Source organism: Fringilla coelebs, assembly GCF_963513975.1.
Source record: "Fringilla coelebs genome assembly, chromosome: 4".
Classification (NCBI taxonomy): Eukaryota; Metazoa; Chordata; class Aves; order Passeriformes; family Fringillidae; genus Fringilla; species Fringilla coelebs.
The window spans coordinates 23,759,714-23,784,299 of record NC_140032.1 but is presented as its reverse complement, the minus strand read 5'-3'; the positions used below and the strand labels follow the sequence as shown (position 1 = coordinate 23,784,299).

Here is a 24,586-nt window from a genome sequence, read left to right as displayed (position 1 = left end):
CCTCAGAGACAGGTGGTCTTTTGGCTACAGATGAGGGCCAGCCTACCTCAGGTGACAGGAGCTGCCTCCAGCTGTGTGAAGCTGGTTGCCATCTTCACTCCTCTAACCACAAGCCCTTAACTGAATGTAAGGGGGAGAGATGAATTGGGCAGGTGTCCTGCACCTACACATAGTCAACATTGCATCCATGGCTAGGTGGAATAAAACCCAGCTGAAGACTGACAATCAAAAACCTACTTCAGTCCCTGTGTGTCATCCTGACTCACAAATGCCTGTGAACAGTTGTAAAATGAACTTCAACTCAGTTTGTCATAACATTGTTATGTTGAAATTCATTTTCCCCTGAAAGAGAGATGGCAATGCTCCTCATGCTGGCAGTCACAATAATCTCCACAGGAACTGAATTTACAGAACAAGTTTAAACTTCAACACCACCTTTCCCAGTCAAAAATTAATATGCCAAGCAAATAGTTTACATAAAGCTCTGATATTCAGTTAATGTGAGACAACAATCTAGTTTTTCATAAAGCCAATGAAGAAAAAATTCTAGCTTTAGAATTTTCATTTACTGCCTTTATTTAAGTACTGGAAAAAAGCCCATCAAGTTCTTTAAGAGGTGGTAATATATTACAAAGTTCTGAATCAAGTTTGCTTACTCAAATCTATCACTAAGAGTTTTTTAGCAAGTTTTTTTCATGTGCATATGTCTGCTTGTTTATTTCCTCCCAATTTATACTTGTTTTCAGAATTTGGGATCTCAGTAGCATCTAATGAGTGAAGTGAGTATCAATTAAACACAGGTTTTTACTCAAAATGCTTGAGAGTTGTAAGACTCTCAGGCAAACGCTATGAGACCCTATTCAGAGAAATCAAAGGGAAAAACCTATGAATGAGTCTGCAAAAACATATCCTACTGCCCAAAACCTCAACCCCCAAGTTTTAGAGTAACTAGACAAACCCTGGTAAATTGTGGCTGTCTTCCATAAGGGTTTCTGCAAGGGCACCCAAGAAAGCACTTGGGGAGGTAGCCAGCTGCCCACTCCCACCCTTTGCAGAACACACAGCCTGATTTTCAGATGACAAACTGATGGTGTTCACACATAATTAAGGAATAGGAAAACCAAAAAAGCTCCGCATATGATGATCACACTCCTGCCAGCAAGATGTAAGTACCTTCTTTACTTTACATGAGGCTTTATCTAGAGACCTACGAGATAATGTCTGGATCAAATTAGTGCAACAGGCACGCTCCAGTTTCAAAAATCCTCTTTTGGAGTCATTCTGCCAGCTCCTCCCCTTACTTCATGGTCAGTTACTTTGGGAAAAAGGGGATATTTTCAGTTTTTCAGAAGCTACCTGGACCTACAGGATTTAACATAAAAAGGCATTTTTTTTGGTGCCTGGTTATCAAGTGTCTGCCATGCAACTTTCCACGTTCTCTTTGCCGTCAACAGAAACCTGCACAAAGCTACCTTGTGCTAGAATCTCAAGTTTCTTCTCTTTTTCCACAAGAGACACTAGCTGCAAGCATTTTCCCAGGGTTCCAGCCAAAACTTTTATTCTGCTTACCTGTGTCCCCATTTGGGACCTATCCTCCACTTCTACCCACTGTCATAGTGCAAGTATTGTTCTGAGAAATGATTTCATGCCAACCCACCAAAAGAGACTTGTATGATGTAGACCCTGTGCTTCAAAGACAGACAGATAAGGTTTCCTTTCTGATCAACACTTATCTTGAAAAAATGGTAATAAGAGTCTTACAAATGCCATCCTAAAACTTAAATATATAGCTTTCTGATTCCCTGGAGCTTTTATATCAGATAAACCAGCTCATGTTACTGACAGCACAATGCCAGATGCAAACTCCAAGCTTTTATCAAAACATTTAAAGGGCCACCATATCCTTTGCAAATAGACAATTTTTTTTAAAACCTGAAGGGTCTCCAAGACATGAATAATTTCACCAAGATGATCCAGAAATTTCCCTTCTATCTGAATGTGATACTATCATTTTGTTTGTCCCTAGAGCCTTCCAAGCTGCAGAGAAACATGACATCACTTTGACTGCATGGTTGGTGTGCCTGCGTGCACATTTAACACACACTTTCTCTTTAAGTCTCCCAGTTTCATGAAGAATCACCAGATAGTAGGACCTGAACTTAGTGACAGTTGGCCTCAAAAATAGTTGGCATATTTTACAACTAAAGGGTTTTAAGCTGAGACAGCGCTGTCTCTGCAACTGCATTGACCCTTCTGGATTGTAACAGGACTTGTACATGCTCAAAGAAATCCTATGGAGTAAAAAAAGCAAAATAGCCAACTAGGGTTGTTTACATTATTTTGCACAATATTCCTTTAGGGATCCTTTATTTTGCTAAATACCCACTACCTAGGAACATTTAGCACATTAAGCTCAAAACCTTATTGTATTGTGGCTTCTGTCAGACATATCACTTAGACTCTAAGTCACCCTACTTCCATGACTCCTAATTGATTTACTGCTTACCAATGTTAAGTCAAATTTATTATGGTTCCCAGTCAAATTTATTATGTACCCTTTATTATAGTGCAGTCTCCATTATTACAGAGAAATTAATTAATTTCTCATTCAACCACTAGAAAAAAATTATATGTATCTATTTATAAATGTAAGAAACAGCTTTAGGCAATTTTTATACCTCAAACCTTGATCAAAAGAGGAAAATGAAATTTGTAGATTTTTAAATTTAAAAATAAACATCCCTACTTTAAATCTGCCACAAGACAGATTAGACACCAGAGAATTCCAAATGAATACTACTATATGATAATAATGGACATAGTGGGTATTAAATGAATAATTTCATTTGACTTTTTATTCTAATCACAGAAGTTCCTATGATGTTACTGAGATAAAGCAGATTTAGAAAAGCATGGCGATAGCAAGGAGATTCATGACTAGGACAAACTGGCAAAATAAGCTTCCACAGCCTTTGTGACAGAAAAAATTTGATCTAATAACATTCACATGTTGAATTTCAGCCAGAAATTCAGACAACCTGAATACCAAGGAACACATGGCACTACACAGTAGGACAGATGTTATGGGCTGGCCTCTCCAGCCCTCTCTCCTATCACATGTCTTTTTAGAACTCCTAATGTATGAACTACTAATTCATCATGACTTCTTACTTCCAAAAAGTGATCATAAGCATGCAAAATGTTACATTCCAGTTGAAATGTATATAGCAAACCAGAAAATTTGTGCTGGACAAACTCTTTAATTGTCTTTATCCTGGGAGGTAAAGACAGAAGATCTGCAATGCTAGTCAGAAAATAACTTATAATTACAGCATTTTATCATCTATTAGCAAGGGAAATAAGCCACTAGGACTGTATCCTGATAGAATAAAAAAAGGTTTCCTAGCTAGGGGCCATTCAGCCCCACTTCTTCCCTGTTAGAACAGTCCCAAACCTTGGGATTCCCCCTAAACCACCACACTGCTTGGTTGGTGCTAAGTTTAAAGTACACAATCCAGTGAGGTATCAGAGTAAGGGAAATGAGAAGACAGGAGAAAAGGAAACTGCCTGAGAATGATTAAGAATACATAACTGGTATTAACAAGACAGATTTATTATATCAGTTATACCACAGAAGACTGAGATTGAAAGCCTTAGAGACCAGCATTTCAGGCAAGGACAGTGACATTTCCTTGCCTGTACAGTTTGTACGTAGGCAGCAAAAGCAGGAAAGAATTGCAGGGAGTTGAAAAGATGATCTTGTATTTCAGCCAGTTACACGCTTGATCTGAGATCTGAGTACTGTGCCACTGATGCCTCTGTACTCAGTGGTGTCACCAGCGCAATCAGTGACACCAAGATTCGATAGCTGATTACCAGGCACACTGCTCATTTGCTCTGAGTGCCTGGCATCCCAGCACACGGAAGAGAGCCATAGCTGTGCCTCCATAATGCCACAGAATGCTAAGTACATGGCAAAGAATACAAGGTCTTAAGAGTCTCAAATTAGCATACAGTCTTGAATCAATTTCTCTGCACCACAATTCTGACACTTACAGTGGAGGCATGAAATAAGGTTCATGTTTGCGCAGAACTTTTTTGCAAAGATACTTTAGTGATGAGCAGCACAAAAGTCTGAGAAAATAACTCCATCCGTGGAATTTGGTTTGAACTGCAAACAAAGAACATGGCATAGAACTGCATGTTGAACAGTGAGGAGAAAATGAAACACTGAATAGCTGTTCATTGAGAGCTGCTCTATTCATTCTGTGCACTAAAGAGATACTCAGGAGAAACACAGCAGTGACCACGTATTTAATATGCATGCCCATGAAGGGAAACTGAGCTTGCTGAGACAACACTATTGTGTTATTTTACCAGGCCTGACCTTGCAAATTTCATCACGTTCTCCAAGACTGAAGACAGAAACATATTACTGAGATAATTCTTATTTCATTTGCATTTAGCCGTCTTCGGTGAGATCAGGCCCTGAGATGCTGGGTACCATATGAGGGGGGTTAAATCCTGCTGGTTTTCCAAAGGAGAATACAGCACACACCTCTTGATGATTTAACATTTTTAAGTTTGTACATGCAATTCAGTCTAACAAATGCTGCAAGCAAAGGTCAGGAGATGAAGTGCCAAAAGAGTGAACAATCAGACAAAGTATACGTTCAAATTAAAAGTAGTAGTAACAAAACAATTTGAAAAGCCTAGTGGAAGAAAGTTTGTCGGACTCTCCTGAAGTCAAACAGTTTGCCTGTGCTCTAGTGGAGGTTAAACCTCCAGCATTAGCCCAGAAATATCCTACATATACAGGAAAGCATCATTTGCATTAGTATTCCCTTGTCTTCTTACAAGCTCTGCTGTTCATGGGGTGTGAAGCTGGATTTTCTGGTACTGTAACATGAAAGCTCTTATTGGTAATTATAGAAAGTAAGGAGGAATGCACAGACCCTTCCTCAGCTCTATGCAAAATTATATCAACTGAATTCTGTGGTATTTGAAGCTATCATAATGGATTTTTTAAAAAATCAGGAATGTACTTAAAAATGCAAATAATTTCGTTTCCCATTTAGATGATGAAATTTACATCTGCTACCCTAACTTGAAGCCACAACAAAAGGTAGAAAACTGACTCATGCCAAGTTACTCTTAGCACATTAGATTTCTAATGCAAAATTACAAGTCTCCTGTAAAAATTTAGGTATGTAATCTTATGGCAACAACAACTACCAAAAAAACCAGAAGGATTATATCTAAAATTTAAAAACTTACCCTAAAATCAGAGTGCTAGAAAACAAAACTAGTAGACATCTGGACTCAATACAGAAATGAGATGCTATCACCAAGAGTGAAAATATACAAAATGTGGTATTTCAAGGCACACAATTATGAAATCTCCCAACCAGGAACTAAATAACAAGATCATCTTGAGCTATAATCTCGGCTCCAGTCTGGGCCACTTTCAAAGGCTATCAAATTCCAAGCAGTATTTGTAGTACAAGTATTACAGAGTAATCTCTGTAGTCTGCTCTATAAAAATGAAAATGGAAGCCAGCTGATGGACTTTAGGGCACCAATGGGCTTTGGCTTTGTAGGGCAGGGCTGGCAGTTTTTACTTTAACTGCAAAAACAACAAAGGCCCAGAAAGTTCTGTTCCACTTCCAACAAGCTTAGCTGGATCATCTGCTTGGTCTGCAATGTGACCCTAAACCATCCTTGGGATAGCAAAGTACAACACAGGACAAAGAGAAGGAATGGAATTCTAATTATTCAATCTTTGAGAGAAAGATGGATATATAGATTGATTCTCTTATTTAAAAAAAAATACTCCTGAGTACTTATCTAGTAAATCTTTTTGCTGATGATATTCAAAGAAGCAGGTAATTTTTGACAGTCTTGAGTTTTAAGATGAACCTTCATCTACAGACATGACATTAGCAATTTTATACTTTTTCAGTACTACTTAACACTATTGTGTCTTTCCAGTGTCAATTTCCAGAGAATTGACGCTGTTGTGCCAATTCATACTCATGAACACACCTGCTTTTCCAAAGATTTTAAAATATAAATTGAGATGGTATTCAAAATTAGGAGTGTCTTAAATCAAAGTCAGTTAAGTCTAAAAATATAACACACATCAGCTGAACAGAGTGTTAGAAATTTATCTCCAGTTGAAAGGGATATCAGTCCTTTTGCCCTTTTATTCAAGTCTGTTCTTTTTAATAATAAAAACCACTTTTTTTCCTTTCATGCCTGTGAGTGCTCTCACCAGAAGCATACCAAATTCATTCAATGCCCTCTCGTAGCAGGACAAATAGATGAGCCAAGGGAAAGGGTATAGATATGATAAAAATTAAGGGGTTATCACAACTATTTCTAGAATTACACCAAACATTATAAATACAATGTGTGAGTAGGTGGCACTAGAGCTGAAACTGGATGCAAACCACGAGAGAGCAACACATAGGCTTAACATCATCTCCATTATGCAATAGATCCAAGGCCAGTAAGAAACATATTAGTAAAGAAACAGATGTTCTCAGAGCATGCAACCCAGTCAGAGTTCTTCCTTTTACCTGTTTAGCAACAGCAAAGAAGTCTGCAGAGCAAAACAGCTTCTCCATCCAGTCTGGACCAGTGCCAGGATAAACTAAGCTACAGATCCAAAAGAGAACTGATCCTTGATTTTAATTACAGGAGGATTGCTTACACATTAGCTTAAAACTATAACTCTCAAAGCGTAAGACAATTTACAATCAGGTGGCTGCCAAGGAGCAGGGAAGTGAGAGAAATGGCCATTCAAGCACCAAGTATCTGCAAAACACGAAGCACTCTCCTCTTCACCCAGCCCAGCTGTGCTGGCAAGAACCACTGCTGCCACCTCCTTGAGAGGTGAGGACATCAGGTTGAGGGGACACCCCCTGTGCCACCAGCACAAGCAGGAGGTAGTACCAGTGTCATCATCATCACCACATTACAAGTACTCTCTTCCCAGGGTCATGCTACCCATGGGACCAAATCTGGAAACTACAGCAATCATCAGGGAATGAACATTGCAAATGAATGCTGAGTGACTTTGTTGCTCATGGACTTCACTCAGTGTTCAAGGAACAGTTGTATGCAGAGTCCCAAGGCCTCACATGGCACCTGTGTTACCTCAGGAAAAAGCAATTCTTACCAAAATCTGGCTCTTAAAGTTTTGGCTTAAAAATATTGCAGGAAGGGGAACAGAGAGAAAAATGAGGGTATTTATAGTAAATTTTTATTCTTTGCCCACAGAGCAATTAAGCTGGAACTCCAAATAGGAAGAATGTAGGGCAAATTAAAATTTTTAAGCGCTGTAGAATTACTGGTTTAATGGTCTGCCAAATGACAGCACACACACAGCAAAGAGTTCTGGCTGCAGAAAGCCCTTAATCCCAATGAATAACTAACTGGGAATAATGTCAGCAAAACAGCTGTCAGGATGAAATGCTGTTCAAGTTGACTAGGGGAACAACTGCCTGGACCTGGAAAGAAATATGTTCAGCCCAACCTCAAAGCAAAACCAGGGGCTCACGCTACAGTTTAACTAAAACCTGCCTCCACCATCTTCTGACTTAAAAACAGGGTTTATGCAGGACGAAGACAAGCAGTAAAGGAAAGAAGCAGTTGTTCTCTTCAGAAACGGAGCAGGATCAATTTGGAATGAATTTGAGAGTTGAGTCCAACTGTCTTCCAAAGAGATGATCTGGCAATTTGGTATCTGTCTGTACTCATGCTTCTCACTTTCTATTGTGATAGAAGGGAATACTAAATGTGTGATCGAAGGGAATACTAAACGCAGAACTCCTGAAGACACAACTTCACAGAAACAATGTACCAGGAAATCTCTATTAAGCCCTGCTGGGCAACACACTCTAGTCAGAATTGCTATCAAATATTTCCAGTAGAAAGAGCTACATCTTGCCTGCAACATGATCAGGGCCCGAGATCTCCACTCCAACCAGGACATTCTGGGGAAAAGGAGATTTTACAGTGGATTAGACATGCCTGATCTAGCTTATATTCTCTGAAGTGCCTGTTACTGGATGTGTTCTCTTGGAGGTCTTTATCCAGACTCTGCTAATTCTCATTTCTTCCCTTCTCTCAACTAAATTTCCTAATTTTCTTTATTTCTGTGCAATTTTAGAAGAAAAACCTTGAAGTTATATGCACCAGGATACAAAGATACAAAGGGCATGGATGACAACTGCACGTCAACTACTCAAGTAAGCTTGCAATAACAATTATCCTATATAAAGATATTTTAAGTCCCTAAGGCGCATAGAAGGCAGAGAGCTGGCAGAATCCATGTGACAAATGCATCAAGTGAGTGCCTTTTACCACCTATATTTCTGTGCATTAACAGATGGGTTACTGGGCAGTCATTTACAGACAAAAAAATCCCCCAGCATTGCCCACACAAGCAGAAAGCAAAATGGTCCAAAGCCCTTCAGTCAAAAGCCATATTTTAAGTTAGATGGGCTGTTGATGAACAAAAAAATAGGGCATTTTGTTTTACTAGTAAGAACAAAGTTGTAATTCTCCTAACTTGTATTAGTTCAAATATTCTGTCACTGCACTGGGAGTGAAAGAGCTATAGTTACAGCAGTCCAGAAATTCCCAAACGTGCTCTTTCCCTCCAACAGCCTCATTAGACTTCTGGCAGGAAAAAATCATGGCTCTGAGGAGTAGGACAAGTGCACAGGTCAACACACTTGGCTTCAAGCTCAGTCGTTCACAAGACTTTTCATGGCAACCTATAAATGCAATTGGTTGTGGAAGACTTGTCAGACAGCAGCTCTTTTCATTTCATGCCATTGTCCCAAGGAATTCTGCTATGATACACCTCTACACAACAAAGGACACAAGTGTGCACATTGGAAGTGACCTTCTGCCCCTGTCAGCAGCTTTCTACATTGTGGAAGAGCCATTTCTCTAACTTGCTTTTTCTTGAAGAAATAAAAGCTTATTCTTAGCAGAGTAGCAGCAAGTTTTTGATGTGTGGAAGCATCTCAACTTCATTGACTCTATCACAAATAGGAGCTTATGTTTTGCTCTTTTCATATGGTTTTGTGTACAAGATGCTTATGTATTCCCTCTCAATCCTAAAAAAAACATCTACCTGGCTGAAGTGGCATGCCCTGAGAAATGTTCCCTGCTCATAGCTAACACTGACAGTCCTTTCTCCAGGAGCACTTTTTCCAACAGCACCTATTTCCTGGGTGTACTGGACACCAGGTCAAGCCATGGGAAACCATTGCTTTGGTGCTTCATATTGGAGCTCCTCGTCCTGGGCAAAGCCTGCCCCACTGCTGCTTGTGAAAATCAGCTCCTTCCAGTCACACAGCCCTGCACCCCGAGCATGCAACGATGGCCTACTCCCCTTCCCTACACAGAGACCCCCCTCATGGTCTTCCTCCTCTTGGGAGATACCAAGAGACAGGAAAAAGACAGAAAACAAAAGCTTTCAACATAGTCTGAAATTGCACCACTTCCAGCAAGTCTGCCCTGGCTTTGATCTATTGATTTCAAGGCCCTTAATGTGGGAAGCTGAAATGCAAGTTTTTTCCACACAATTTATTTTAAAAAAAGAAAAGAAAAAAAGGAAACCCAGTAATGCAATGGAGAACTAAGCATTGCACTGAAAAACTAACAAATATTGAGGGTGGATGTAAAAACCACAAATATCAGATCTGCCTATGACCAGAATATGCACTCAAGAGTCTTGGTTGAAATCCAAAAATAAAAAGCACAGAATCAAAGCTATTATTCAGCTATTATTTCAGAGACAGTAGTGAACTACAATGAATGGAAATGATTGGATAAAATCCTACAAGCACCGGTAGACAAGTTTTTTATTATATCTTACTGGAATGTCACCCAGAGCTACCCCTGTGAATTTTCACTAAATTGTCCCATGGCTATCTATAACTGCTTACTTTGTATACTATACTATACTATACTATACTATACTATACTATACTATACTATACTATGCTATGCTATGCTATGCTATGCTATGCTATGCTATGCTATGCTATACTATACTATACTATACTATACTATACTATACTATACTATACTTGCTTACTTTCTCCCCTAAAGCTACTAACACAAAGCAAAATGAGTGAAAGGAATGAAGTTACAAAGCATTTATTACTGAGATGCATTTTTACATAAAAATAGGGATCTTTTCCTGTGTAGGGTACTCCAAGCAGGTTCTCCCACGAATCGCAGTGCATCCTTCATAAACTGCACATCCTTCAGATCCAGTCCTACTGCAAATCCAGTGTGATGGGTTTGATGCTTTTAGCTGGAAGGCACCCATAGCAAATGAGCATCTGCAAATCTAATTGAGGGCTGCTTCCTGGGAGAAAATAATTATTGAAAGATAAGGGAGGTAAAACTACTTCAACTTCACCAGCTTGATTTTTAACACCCTGTGCTCCCTTTATGCTCATCTCCTCACAGGATGTATCTCACCCTTCACTGTGCTGTGCCAGTCTGAGAGTCTCTGGATATCAGGAGCTGCAATGCAACAGCTGCCTGTGCTGGAACCACCAGCTGGAACCACCACACGAGAGCCACCACCTCCAGTTTGAGCACTGCCACACCACCTCCACTCCGAGCAGCGCCACCACGCCACCTCCACTCCGAGCACTGCCACCACACCACCTCCACTCTGAGCAGTGCCACATCACCTCCACTCCAAGCAGTGCCACCACACCACCTCCACTCTGAGCAGTGCCACCACACCACCTCCACTCTGAGCAGTGCCACCACACCACCTCCACTCCGAGCAGTGCCACCACGCTACCTCCACTCTGAGCAGTGCCACCACACCACCTCCACTTTGAGCAGTGCCACCACCCCACCTCCACTTTGAGCAGTGCCACCACACCACCTCCACTCCAAGCAGTGCCACACCACCTCCACTCTGAGCAGTGCCACCACGCCACCTCCACTTTGAGCAGTGCCACCACACCACCTCCACTCTGAGCCCTGCCACAACCTCCACTCCACTCTGAGCAGTGCCACCACACCACCTCCACTCCGAGCAGCAGCCACACACCTGGGCCATGCTGAGAGATCAGTGTAGCCCTGCCTACAGCCCTTAGCAGAAGCAGGCAGAAGTACCTGGCTTGCCAGAAAGTGCCCTTCAGCCCAGCACCCTCAGCAGAGCAGTGACGTGGGCAGAGCGGCTCTGGTCTGAGAGAAGGAGAAAGCAAAGTCGCAGCAGGACTGAAGACCTGCATGTTCACAATTAAAATGTTTAGAGTACTTTTGCTTCCCTTTGGAACAGGCAAGATGTTTCTAATAAAGGATCATTTGAGTCAATTAAACTTTGTTGATTTTTGGGTTTTTAACATGTTATTCCAAAACTGAAGGCCCCCTTGTTGAAATAAAAATTGGGTTTGGAGGGGTAGGATATTAGGCTAAGGTTTTATATAATTTCTGTGAACGCGGGCAAGACTCACTTTTGTGACTCACTGATTATGACACCTTCTTTTCCTTGCAAGCATAATTTTTTTTCTGGAAAAAAAATTATTTTCTTGCCAAACACTGTCAGATGACAGACACTGCACATGCATACTACTCCTAAATCCATAGCTTCCTTTTTCCAAACTACAACTTCAAAAAAGACTCATCAGAATCCGGAAAAGAACAAACAGAAAAAAGATACTTACATAGTTATTCTCTTTTTTTTTTTTTTTTTTCTGTTTAGATTACATAGTTACATTTATGCCTCTGGACTGAAAAAATTTCCAGAGTTGTTTTTGTTGCAGCAATATATGTGAGTTAGCCCACTGAAATGAATCACAACAATCGCACAGAAACAAAGCCAAGGGATTCATGGCTGGACATCCTGGCACATTGGGCATCCCTGCCTGCACCAGCCTGACAGAGACAAGGCAGCCACTCCTGCCTCTTCTCATCCCTCTCCCTTTCCCAAACACAGTCAGGAAATGCTCACTGACAAGTAGCAGACTTCAGCTAACACACCATGACATTTTTTAAAATGGAAAATAAGAAAATGGAAAATACAAGCAAAATTGCCATCAAAGGCATGAAGTTAATACTCAAAACCAGGAATCCAGGGGAAAAAAAGGGGAGAATTACTTCAGTTCTTTTCTTCAGACACAGAAGCTTCCCTTCTCTGACAGCAGACTTAAAAATAATCTCTTACTTAAGAATTTTCTAGATTAGTAAAGTAGACATTTGGACAAAGAATTTTCAGTATTTGTTGGAAGTAGAATTAAAACAGAGTATCCAATACACCGATATCAGATATAAAATTTGCACAAGAAATTAAATCATTATAAGTTCCATAATTTCCTTGAATATTTATATGCAGGTGAAGACTAAAGTTAGAGGTTTGGATTTGGGAGTTATATTTGCTTTAAGACACATACTAAGACCTCTAACCTCCACCAGAGCCACAATCTGCTGTCATGCAACAGCATAATTTTCTGCATTTCATGAAGAACAGTGCTGGGAAAACCCCACAAAGAGATTTTTAACCTCAACCCCCTGTCCTCTGTAGCCATGCAGGCATTCTGCTCCCACTTGAAATCAGTTATATATGGGTATGAGCCTCTGCTTTTGCAAAAGCGAGGTTATGCTTCTCAAGTCAGAGCAACAGTTAAAACCCTTTGTGCCAGTTTGTGACCTGATGCTGAGCTACAAATTCCTTTGAGCTTCTTGGCCTTCTGGTTTTAGTGGAAAGATCATCTGGAGGTTTTTCCTGCCCCTCTGGAAATGCAAAGGTCCCAGAGTGGAAGACAGTACTTTTCTTCATCCTCAGTTCACAACTTCTCCTTCCAAGACTCCCATCCTCTATGAAGGAATTCAGATGATGCAGTGCTAACAAACATTATCAATACATTATGTAGACCCCTTTACCTGCATTTCTGCTGTATGTATGTATCAGAGCTAAAATAAATTTTTGAAACTCTTACGTATTAATCTTTCCATAGATTTTACTTCCTCATTGTTGGTGAGAAAAACCTGAGACACAGCAATGTATGTCTGAAGAACTGCAGGTAACAGCTTAATTTACTTATTAAATGATACTGTAATCCACCCAGATATTTGATTGCTCCCGATTGCAGCACTCTGCAGAGATCTACCAACACCAAGAGGAAAGGAAACCAGAGGGAATGTATTTACAGTATCAGGATGAGGTCTCCTGGGTTTTGTGCATTACATAGAGTATGTGCAGCCACTTTCCACATAGCTTGTAGATAACTGAACGGCTGGGATTCATCTGAAGACTGTGGAAAAGTCAGATGGAGGTAGAGAGCATTTGGATGTTGGAACAGCATAAGGAAAAAGCCATCACAGAGAACTTTTTCTTCAATGTTCTTTCTGAAACTCACAGTGGGATCAGATCACACATTGCAAAAATGCCTGGTTTTTTTCCATCATGAACCAGGGATCACGCAGAACACACTGTGAAGGAGCAATTAATGAAGAACATTTCTCTCTTACCTTACTCATCCATCCATTCAGAGCAGAATTAAAGAATTGCTTCCCCTGCCTCCACCATGCTGCTCCTTAGCCTGTGAAGTGCTCTGTGAAGAATCACTGACAATGATGCCAAAGCCAAGAAGCCATAGCAGTATTATTTTTCATAATTTTAGCTTGTCAAGAATGATTTCAAAATCAAGCTGTCTTTGGTACTGGGCATGAGACCTTTGAACAGCCAAAACCAGCAAAATAGGGTTTCTCTTCAAAAGAGCAAATGAAGAGGATTTTCTTCTCCTCATCAATCAAGAATTCACTAGACTACTTCAAGTCAATTTTAACATCAGATGCAAGCTCTACTATTAACCCTGTTGTTAAGCTAGACATTTTTCTAGGGTAAGGATTGCTGGCAATAATCATCATATATGCACACAATTTAGGAATAACCCTAGTTAACAGTAGCAGGTTATACTGGAACTGAGCAGAGTGAATATCAAGGTAAGGGATTCCTATAAACAACTAATACCACAAACAAAAAGCCTTTTAAGGATTTAGCATCTAAATCCTCAAGAATTAAGTCCGCATGTCATCTTCTCAAGATCTGGAAAGGAAGGGAATTTTAAATTCTTTAATGGTCACTTATATCAGTGCACAATGAATTAAATAATAACAAAAAAAAAATCAAGCCAAGCCAATGAAGCCAGTAATTTTTACAGTTTCCTATAATAAAACAGGTTTGGCAAAAAGGACACAGGCCACAGCCCTTTCACCCACGGCGGTGGTTAACATAGCTGGGAGAAGTTTCAGCTATCAACTTTAATGTCATGTTCCTGGTGCCATGGAATCTGTTGTACCCATTGTGATCTAAGGGCCCAAGTGAGGCAAGTCTTCCTTCTTTAAGGGATAATATTGGAAGGAGAAGGAGAAGGAGAAGGAGAAGGAGAAGGAGAAGGAGAAGGAGAAGGAGAAGGAGAAGGAGAAGGAGAAGGAGAAGGAGAAGGAGAAGGAGAAGGAGAAGGAGAAGGAGAAGGAGAAGGAGAAGGAGAAGGAGAAGGAGAAGGAGAAGGAGAAGGAGAAGGAGAAGGAGAAGGAGAAGGAGAAGGAGAAGGAGAAGGAGAAGGAGAAGGAGAAGGAGAAGGAGAAGGAGAAGAAGGAGAAGGAGGGCAAGCTTAGATCTTCATGGCGTGCACGCCAAAATGTTCGTACCTTCCCCCATGCAGCTGTCCTTTTAAGCGACACTTTCACCCCATAAATGTCTTTTTCTTTAGAAAATTGTTCTTCTTGTAATGTTTGCAGAAAAAGAATGCACAGAATTTCTCGTCCATGGATGAAAAGCTCCTAGACTGCTAGATTTTCCAAACAAAAGATAATGCATTTTTTATGACCTGATAAGCCAAAACATTTTAGAAGCTAGAAAATTCTGCTGTATCAACCTACTATTTAAACTCCATACTTCAAAAAGATTTCACATTCCTTTCTAGAGGACCAAAGTTTGCCTTAAAAAAAATAATTTTAAAAAATGCAGCTACTAGCAGAACAAGCCCAGGGGCATGACATAGCTGTGCTAACTGGTCTCTACCACCAACTGCATAACGGCATCCCAGACTGGTGTTAAGGTCAGATCTTTTACCTATTTTAAAATTTCAATACTGAAAGTAGAAATTAATTCAGATTTGAGACTATTAAGAGTTCAGTCCTGCTTTTCCTGACATTATCCCTTCAACACAAGTATTGTTGTTCTGATTATTTTCACCCCTGTGCCAAGCGCTACTTGTAACATGGCTTAAACAGATCTCATGACACGGGAACTGGGTTCATGTGTACAGCACAGGAGGTCAGCTGCCAGGCAACTGGAGAGGAAAAAATTTCTAGAAGGTGGTAGTCTGACAGGGTCAGAGAGTTTGGGTGGGTTCTACCACACCCATTAAATCAATTTAGCTGTCATTCCACCAAATGACTAACTGAGCCAGAATGAAGAGCATCCCATCTGTCCTGCCTGCAGTCCCTAAATGCTGCCCAGGAGGAGATGCAGAGATGGCAGTGAAGAATTCCTCTCCGAGCCCAGTCACTGTAATCACAGTAAAGTTATCCCGCATTCACATACATCTAGGGCCTGATATCAGCCACACACTTTTTGATTCTTCAAGGTTACCTTGCAAACACCATGGGAAGGATTCTTCTGGCCTATACTTCAGTTTGTCCACATATCAGACTACTTGTCTAACACATTTGCATACATTTCTTCTAGTCTGAGCATACACCTGCTCACTTTAATAAACAAATTCCCAATACATTACTTAAAGTATATAGGTAAGACACTCTTCCAGCAGAAGAAAAGGAGGTCAAAAGAAAGAAAGGCTAAAAGCCGAGAAATTTGACCTGCAAACACTGCTTGGAGGTTCATTCAACAACTATTCTACAATATTTGATTAATAAAGCCGTTCGGTTTTAGGTCTTGGTGCAACACTCTGCACTTAAATTGTTGTATTTAAATACCTTTATAAAGTAGTTCAACTGAAGCCTCTGGAAATGCTTGCTAGAGAAGATGTCTGTTGGATTTAATGCATTCCTATCCAAATAATGGCATGACTGTAGTGGCACCCAAAGGTCCCAGTTTGACTACAGGCACCACCATTCTAGGAACTGTGTCAATGGTCAAAGGAACTGGTGTGCCTATTCAAGGATCTTAGAATCAGCTTCACAGAGAGTAGATGTCTACACATGTTTGGAAATAGAAACACTCCTGTAGGACACAGGTTGCTCATATACTCAGCTCATCAGTCAGCTTCCCCAATACATTTCACCAAAAGAACTTTATCTCTGATGTTCCTCAAAGGTCATATTGCATTCTGAAGACCTATAAACAAACTTGTGTATTACTCGAGTTCCAGTACACCACCACAGATACTTCAAACAGGTCCTTCCCCATCAGGAAAGATTTTGCTCAAAGAATTACCTTCAGCTCCTTTTAAGTTACATTTTTGCAGTGGAACCTCCTCTCTGGCTGAGAGAGAAACACTACAGAAACCTTGTTTCTAGACTCCCGCTCAAGCAAATAACATGAAGTTTATTTGCCTGAGTCTCTTCCCTGAATTTGTGCCTCTCATACTCTTCCATAGAGAAAGTAATGCAGGAGGGACCTGCCTATTTTGCTGTGTGTTGTGTCACATCCAGAGGCACTAGGGAATGCAGATGGTCCTACAGCTTCTCCTAGAAGCAGTACCACTGTTACCAATTTAAAACACCACCTTAAATGCAAAAATCTAAGAGGTGTTTTTGCTAGAAGGCAAAAAGAGGACACAAAACACCCAACAAACTTCTCTGGCTGGCAAATTTCTCCATAACACAAGAATTCTTGCGGGGAATGTATATAGGAAAAAAGCAACAGATTATTAGAAGCTGACAGGGTTTAGCTTACAGACATCTAGATGGAGTGATAAAGTCAAGCACTCATCACAATGGACAGAAAAACACAACCTGCTTATTATTGCCATACAACTATGAAGGAAGTCTTCTTATCAGCTAGCAAAGTTTCTAAGGAATACAAATCTATGGAAAAACCATCCCTAATTGAACCAAGTCTCAGCAGTGAGGAGAGAGCATATTAATGAGGCAAGGCTAGGAGGCACGATGAAGAGATAACAATACCCTTAGGAGTTACACCAGTATTAAATGTGACTTTATTACCATATCATTCTCCTATGACTCTTTACAGCAAGAATAACTCTGTTTGTACAGATGTTCTTCCAACCACCAGCTATTCCAGATTAAACACACACACACAGAACCTTGATATTTTAAGATTACAGGCCATTAGATTAAATTAGGTTTGTTATTTTGCTATAGTATGCCATTAGGCTTTACAAGGTTGATATATTCTTTCAGTGAAACTGAGACACATTAATTGAAATGAGATACCACACCTTTAATAATGCAGACTGATGTAGCTCTCTCACAGGATTTTTCATTCAATGTCTTTATTTTAATTCCTCTGAGTGCTACTAATAAGGTGCATTTTATCATTAAGAGGGCATTCTTCACTTAAGCAGCACATGCCAAGCTAAACTAAAATAATAGACTAGTTTGCTGTTACAAGGGGGACGCACAGTTGATATTTATGCAAAATTAAGGAAGACTGAACTCTGGTTTTCTACCCAAATGTAACCAGCAAAACTTCAGTGTAATTTAGACCACCCTACACTGCAGCATCCAGATTAAAGTAATGCTGGCAGAGAAAAAGGAAGGCTTGTGGCACCCAGAAGACCATCTCTGGTGAAAGGTGACAGACCCAAGGAGTAAGACCCTAGGAGTAAAAACAAGACCCCTAAGACCTCTGGAGCAGTGGAATGGAAGATCCTTGATCCTTTCAGATCTAAACACTCATAACTTAATGTCTTGGCTGCCCATCTGCAAGAAGAGGAGAAGCCTCTCTTTCTAGTCCCACCACAGGAAAAACCTACTGCAGACCATGGGGTGGATTTCTGCAGCCCTACAACAATAACGACAGCCCTCACACAGGGATTTAAACCAGATGAGAATCGAACAAGCAGGTCACACATCTTAATCATTAGAAATAAAAATGCACAGTAAGCTGAGAGAGTTTTCAATCTGTCCATTTCTACTTTAATTTCCTTGCATGGCACTATTTTACAGCCTAAGACAGATTTTAAGCTGTTTTACATTGCTAACATTTTCACTAGCTTGTCTGCTCCATACTACATGTTCAGTATCTCTCCTTGCAATTATAACAATTTTTTTTTCATTTGAGAGATATGTAGTTTTAAATGGTCAGAGAGGAGTTGGAAGACACAACACACTGGACATTTCCTAACATCTCTAGGCCAGAGAATAAACTGGTGAGAGACAAGTACAGAGCCAGCTGAAGCAGATGGACTTAGTAACCAGACACAGCATGACCCCCATTTCTGCTTTTCATGCAAATTGATAGGGCTTGGCACACTGAATGTTGATACCCTATAATTTCCTATTTTTTAAATTTTATTTCTTTTTAAGACTGACATTGCTTTTCAATAACTTTGCACTAGCATATCAAGTTCTGCATAATTCAATAAATTCAAACCATCCAGATTTAGAAGGGTGAATGCTGACTAGATTTTTGGAAGAGGTAATAACCCTCATGCTCCAGAGCTTAAGCCAAACTGGGATTAAAAGGAAATACGATGTGTTAGGCAAATTAACCCACATTTGCTTCACTGGCAGCTTCTTCCCTCTTTCTCTTAGTGGGAGCATCAACTCTGGGCATTGCTGGGGAGGCAGATGCTTCCCTCTCACACCACAGCTGTGGCAATGCTCCAGGCTCCTGACACATTCCCCTCAGGCAAGGGGATGGTTGCAAAATTAACAGTACATTACAGTTCTGTCACTCAGGCATCGAGCAGATGATACTTTAAAATCTGGAGGAAGCACAAGAAGTTATTGACAGCTTCCCCTGTACACATTGAACTCTCGGACTTGCATGGAGGAAAAGAACTTAAAGAGCTCTCCTGCTCTGCTCACCAGGGCCTGTGTAGCACAAGAAACAGGCAAGAGACCTCCTGCCACAGTGAACTGTGGAATAAACTGCCCAAGAGAGAAGTTTCTGCCTGACCCACAAGGTTTGTTCTAATACAGGAAGACTTATAGTCCCTTAATTATTATCGTGCCTGGAGGGGCTGATGACAGCTTTGTTATCTACAGAGAACTGCTTCACCATTGAGTTCTTGGCTTCATTAGTAGTCAGCAGGACTCATGGTCACAAGGTATTTTTATACCATATGTATGATGGAGTCACGTGCCTCTCTCCTTTGGTCCTCTGTCATAAAGAAGAGAAACTGCTGTATTCATCTTCCCAAGACAAATGGTGTTTATGTGCACTTCACTTTTCCAAGCTACATGCTCACCTTTTCTTAGCACAAAAGCCCATCTTTTCACATTCATCATGGCTCCTCTGCCTCTGGTCCTACACCAGCCAGATTCACATCATGTCAGGGCCAATTCCCTGAAGCCTGACACAGCATTACTTTTCCAATTGATACTGGACTAAAACATCACAGTCTGAAATTCACAGGGCTTCACACAATCTTAAAGTCCCAACGATTTTTACAACCTTTTGCCTAGTCACTTTCAGAAAAGAGAATCCACTGAGGCTTTCTAAAAGCTGCAGATTAAATTCAAAGCCCGCAGCTGAAGGGAGCAGCTACCCTGGCATCTGGGTTTATGGCACCTTCACACATGTTCTGTACCGGAAATCAGATGGGGAGCTATTTTCAGCGTCTCTATTGGCACGCCAAAATATTTAACTATTAAATTTGACCCTCCACCTGCCCATCTTTCCGTTTTACGGCACGAGCAAACAGCAAGCGCATCTATTTTTTCTGCCCTGCTTGAACACCCAGACTAATATCTCTCCTTGGTAGGCTGAGAGACGGGAACAGGGGCAGTGGGGCTGTCCCCGGCCTCGCAGCGGTGCCGGCCCGCCCCTCCGCGCACTGCGGAGCGCTACCTGCGCGGCCGCCGCCGCCGCCCGAGGCCCGGGGAGCCGGCGGGGCGCGGGGCGGGCGCTTCCCGGCGGGGCGGGGGCCGCTCGCCGCCCCCGGGAGCCCCGGGGGACAGGGAAGCATCCGCGTCCTCTCCGTAGCTCGGCGCACCTGCCCGGCTCATGTTTACAGCCGTCCCGTTCATCCCAGCACCGGGGGCGGGGAGGGGAAATGCGATTAACAGATTAAGTTTGGAAGCGACGGAAGGGGGGCGGGGGCCCATCCAAAGGTGCGCACCCTCCGCGGGGGCTGAGCGGCGGCTCGGTCGGCCCCGGCTGCTTTCCCCGCAGCGAGGAAAGCTGAGGAGAGCGGCGGGGAGGCCGGGATAGAGATCAGCGTGGAATAAAACGCCCAGAGTCCCCGGGGGGACAGCGACCGTGGGGGGAGGGAAGGACACCGGGTTGTCCCGCGGGGCGTCCCCGATGGGGTCAGGCGCTCGCACCCCTGCCATCCCGCGGGCTTACCTCGATCCATTTCTGAGCCTCGCTGAAGGCCAGCTCAGGCTGGGGGGGCTCGGCAGGAGGCTGAACCTCTCCCAGCTCCAGCCCAGGACTGGCCATCTGCAGGGCCCCGGCGCGCCGCGGCTGCGGCGGGGGAGAAGCCAGGCACCGAGTCGCCAGCCCGGGGCGAGCCGCGGCCGCAGCGAGGGGACGCCGGAGGCCGCTGCCTGTCTGTCCCTGCCTCTCCCTGCTCGCAGCCGCCGGGGCGGGAGCCGGGGGCGGCGGCGCTCCGCAGCCCGGCTGGCTGCAGCTCGCCTGCGGTAACCCCTCTCCGCCGGTGCCCCGTCCGTCCGCCCGCCCTGCCGGCTCGGTCCTCCCTCGGCTGCCGCCCCGCCCGCCCCGCCGGCGGAGGGGAGCTGCGCTGCGCTGCGCTGTCCTGAGCTGCCAGCTAAAAATAAAACAGACGGGAGAAGCCGCTTTGCCTTCAGCCCATGCAAATGCCCGCGCCGCCGCCTCCCCGCCGCGAGCATCGCATCGCGGGCGGCGCTGCGGCCGGGGGGAGGGTGGGCGGGGGACTCGGGCACCCCGCGTGGGGGACGGGGACGGGGACGGTGATGGCAAGGCGCTCCCTGCTTGGGGAAGAGCCGTTCCCCTCACCCCTGCTCCCTGGGAGGGGGGAACTCGATGGCAAGGCTCCCCCTGTTTGGGGGGGGCGGCCAGTCCCCCACCCTCAGCTCTCGGAGGGCACCGAGCCGCACACGGTGAATTGCTGTTTGCGGCTGCTGCCTTAAATAAACAGCTCATTCATTAATGGATGCTGCTACGCGGGGCACCCGAGAACCTCCATGCCCGCGGCGGGAAGGCGAGCTGCTCCTCGCCCGTCCCTCACCCACCTGCCTGAGGGCCGGGGCTTCTGCGCCGGGAGCGGAGCACGGCAGGTGCCGCTGAGGGCACTGCGGAACATCTCCTCGGGCTCCTGAGGGGCCACACCGGCCTTGTGAAAACGCGTGAGGGTCAGCACAGGGCAGGACTGCGTTAGTCTTCCTCGAGAAGCAGAGCAGGCATCAAGGTGTGCTTAAAAATATATACCAAGGGTGAATGCTTCCCGGTTTTGTCTTTATGCAGAGGAAGAAATCCAATTCTGTCCTGCAGAGACTTGCATGCCTAACTTACATGGTGTGAGTAGTCCTAGATCAAGCAGATGCTTTTTAGCCTAAGGTTAAGCATAGAAGTTTCTAGAAACAGAAAGAACATTTTTTTTTCACCAGGCCTTCTAAAAGACAAATCCTAAAAATCTCCTCTCACGGGTGTTCAAAACATGAGCCAAAGTAACTTGCTAATGTTTATGAAAGCATAGAAAAGTATCTGTGTGCTGGAAATGCAGGTGTGCGAACTTTAACCCCTACTACTAAGGTTTTTTTGAAAGGGGTCATAGCTGACCACTTCTACAGCTTGTGATAGGTGTCAACAAGTTTTGACAAGAAGCAAACTGTAGGATCTACTTTTCAACATGCCCTTAGTTTGGGCCTTATTTCCCCTCAGTTCAGGAGCTGGGATTTTAAATCTTGTTTATTTTGATAATCAACAAAAATTGCCAACTCTTAAAATATAAATATACCACAAAAGTGCATATATTTAACTCTGTTTCCATTCTAGGAATTTGTCTTTATTGTTCGCTACCTTTTTTTTTTGGTCTTTGTTTATTGCCTCAAATATGCTGGAGTAACAAAGGGCCTAAAAACAGGATATAAGGTTTATACGGATTTTTCTGAGAACTGCAACTAGACAAAAACTAGATGAATGGGAAATCTAATCTCAAACATTTAAAGATAAATAAGAAGTGTATTTTGAAAAACTTATGCTAACAATTTATTTTCTGATTCTTGTAATATTTAAATAACATTGATGTTTATCAGACAACAATTAGATTCATTCTTCTGGGACAGTGAAAGACTGACAATTTAAAATAATTATCCTACCTCTTTTTTTTATTACTGTGCAATATCAAATGCATGATTTTCCTGTCTGGTGATCTCAACATCCCCTCTTGGAGAACTAGAAGAGCTGGATTGGGCTGGGGTAAACCCTTGTCTAGAAGTGAGGGGTGGACACTCATTTCCCATTTATGCAGTCAATTTTCATGGATCATTAAAGAAAATGTGCTCTGATACACACTTCTCTTTATACGCTTACAGTCAAGCGCACACAACTTTTTAAATGTGCTAAATCCTCACGGCACCACATGGATATAGAGCTGGAGCAATCTTTAAAGAGCCCTGTTATGTATTTAGGAGTGTAAAAGAAACTCTGACTGGAAGTAGGAATTTGGCCACTTCTTTTCTAATCCTAATCCTGAACGAGCTTCTCATTTGGTCAAGTACGAGGCAGCATCCGTACCTCCCTGTTCCCATGGAAACACACTTCTAGCATCAGCCCAGCTTACATTATTTTTTTTTTTTTAATCACCATCTGCCTGGGGAGTTGCAGAGCTTGCTCTAAGCCCCTTGAATACCAGTCACAGGTTTTTCAACGATTCTCCTTTCCCTACAACAACCACCCTGGCAACTGCAGAAGACAAAATATGAAAACTAGAATGTTAGAAACTCCAGTAAGGTTTTCCCAAGGTCACTCAGGTGAAGCCTAACCAGAAACATTGCTAGAAACTTAGTGGTGGAATTTGCAGCAGCAAAAACATAGGAGATTTTTTTCTTGGAAGTTCGTTTCAAAATTCTCTTATTAAAACCAAGTGCTTCTTCTTTTTTCTTTCCAGAAAAAAAAACCTCAAACCAGCACCTTAATAATCTTTATCAACATACTCATATCTATATTTATTAGACAGGAGAAAACCTATGGGGATGTGAAGTATCAGTGTCAAATTGCATATCTTTGTCCAGGTTCAGTTACCCTTCCCAAAAGCAGATTGTGCCTGTGCATAAGTAAAGTTACTGTCGAAAAATGCATAATATAGTGATTATAGGAGAAAGCAGAAACAGAGAAAGAAGATCTTCTCTGGTTTGCAAGGATCTTTATGGTGCTGTGCATAAATGGAAAAATAGAGGCTTTGAGGAAGGTTAGGTATTAGGTATTCAACTTATATTAATTGGTTTGGTCTTCTACGTTGTTTAGTTTCCTCTGCTGGGAAAAGGAACTCTCCTCTTTCTTTCTGTCTTCAACTAGCATCTAAAATTGTTAAGCCTCTTGAGTAGCAGGAGCAGAGGTGTAATAAGGCCTGACTGCTGTTCTGGCAGGCATGATCCTATCCCATGGCAGCAAGGAGCAGCTTGCTTCAAGGAAGCTGCGTCCTGAACAGCTTCTGCCACTACAATCTGTCTCCCTCAATGAACAGGTCTGGTGTTCAAGACCAAGCCCTCAGCAAAACTACTCCTTGATGTCATCTTTATAGTTTTTCTAGTCTTTCTGGTTGTATTAGCCTGACAACAAACCTTTTCCTTCAAAGCCAATCTGTCACAAACGCTTCCAGCAACATGTGTAACCTCCAATTGAAAAACATTTCTTTTACCAAAAAGCATGGCACAGAGATCAAATGGGTGAAACACCCAAGGATCATATATTTCTATTCTATTTTACCTTGCTCATTATCTTTTCTTTGTGAGCTTTTACCAATGTACCTTAAACCAGCAAGGCCCCATGGCTGTTTAAAAATGGAAGTTATCCTGCGGGCATCAGGGCTCTTCTGCTTCCTTCTCTTCTTCACAATCTGGGCTGAAATTCTCTGAGCAGTACTTCTCTTTTCTCCAGACCATAATGGTGGTACTTTGGGATGTTGCACAGTCCTGGGCCAGATCTCAGAGAAATCTAAGCTGAACTATAAGCATACTGTTCTGGCTAAGTATCTTTTGTTTGCTATACACTTTGGTTTGCTTGTCTTTTTTGTGCCTTTCAGAAATCACTGAATATCATGCAGAGAACTTGATGTTGTATGGTATTTATTGTAAAAATTCTGCTTGGAATTCCTTCATTTTCTAAAGCATAAGCCAGGGGTAGGCAGACCCAGCCCAGCTCTATTTAACCCCCAGATCATTTCAGAGCTGCAGTGTCTGACCTGCCATGGCCCTCACACTGTTGCAAAGAGCAGCACGGCTGCCTGGGGGT

General features: G+C 42.5%; 1 protein-coding gene across 7 annotated transcripts in view; it reads right to left on the bottom strand.

The window, feature by feature from the left end:
• Nucleotides 1-20,861, bottom strand: part of LIMCH1 (LIM and calponin homology domains 1) — a 174,107-nt gene extending 153,246 nt beyond the window's left edge. For all 7 annotated transcript variants that reach the window (XM_084205237.1, XM_084205238.1, XM_084205239.1 and 4 more), the window contains exon 1: nt 20,498-20,861. In XM_084205237.1, coding sequence (XP_084061363.1) covers nt 20,498-20,593 — 96 coding nt within the window. In that variant the 5' untranslated portion in view covers nt 20,594-20,861. The remainder of the gene's footprint in view (nt 1-20,497) is intronic.
• Nucleotides 20,862-24,586: the final 3,725 nt, after the last annotated feature.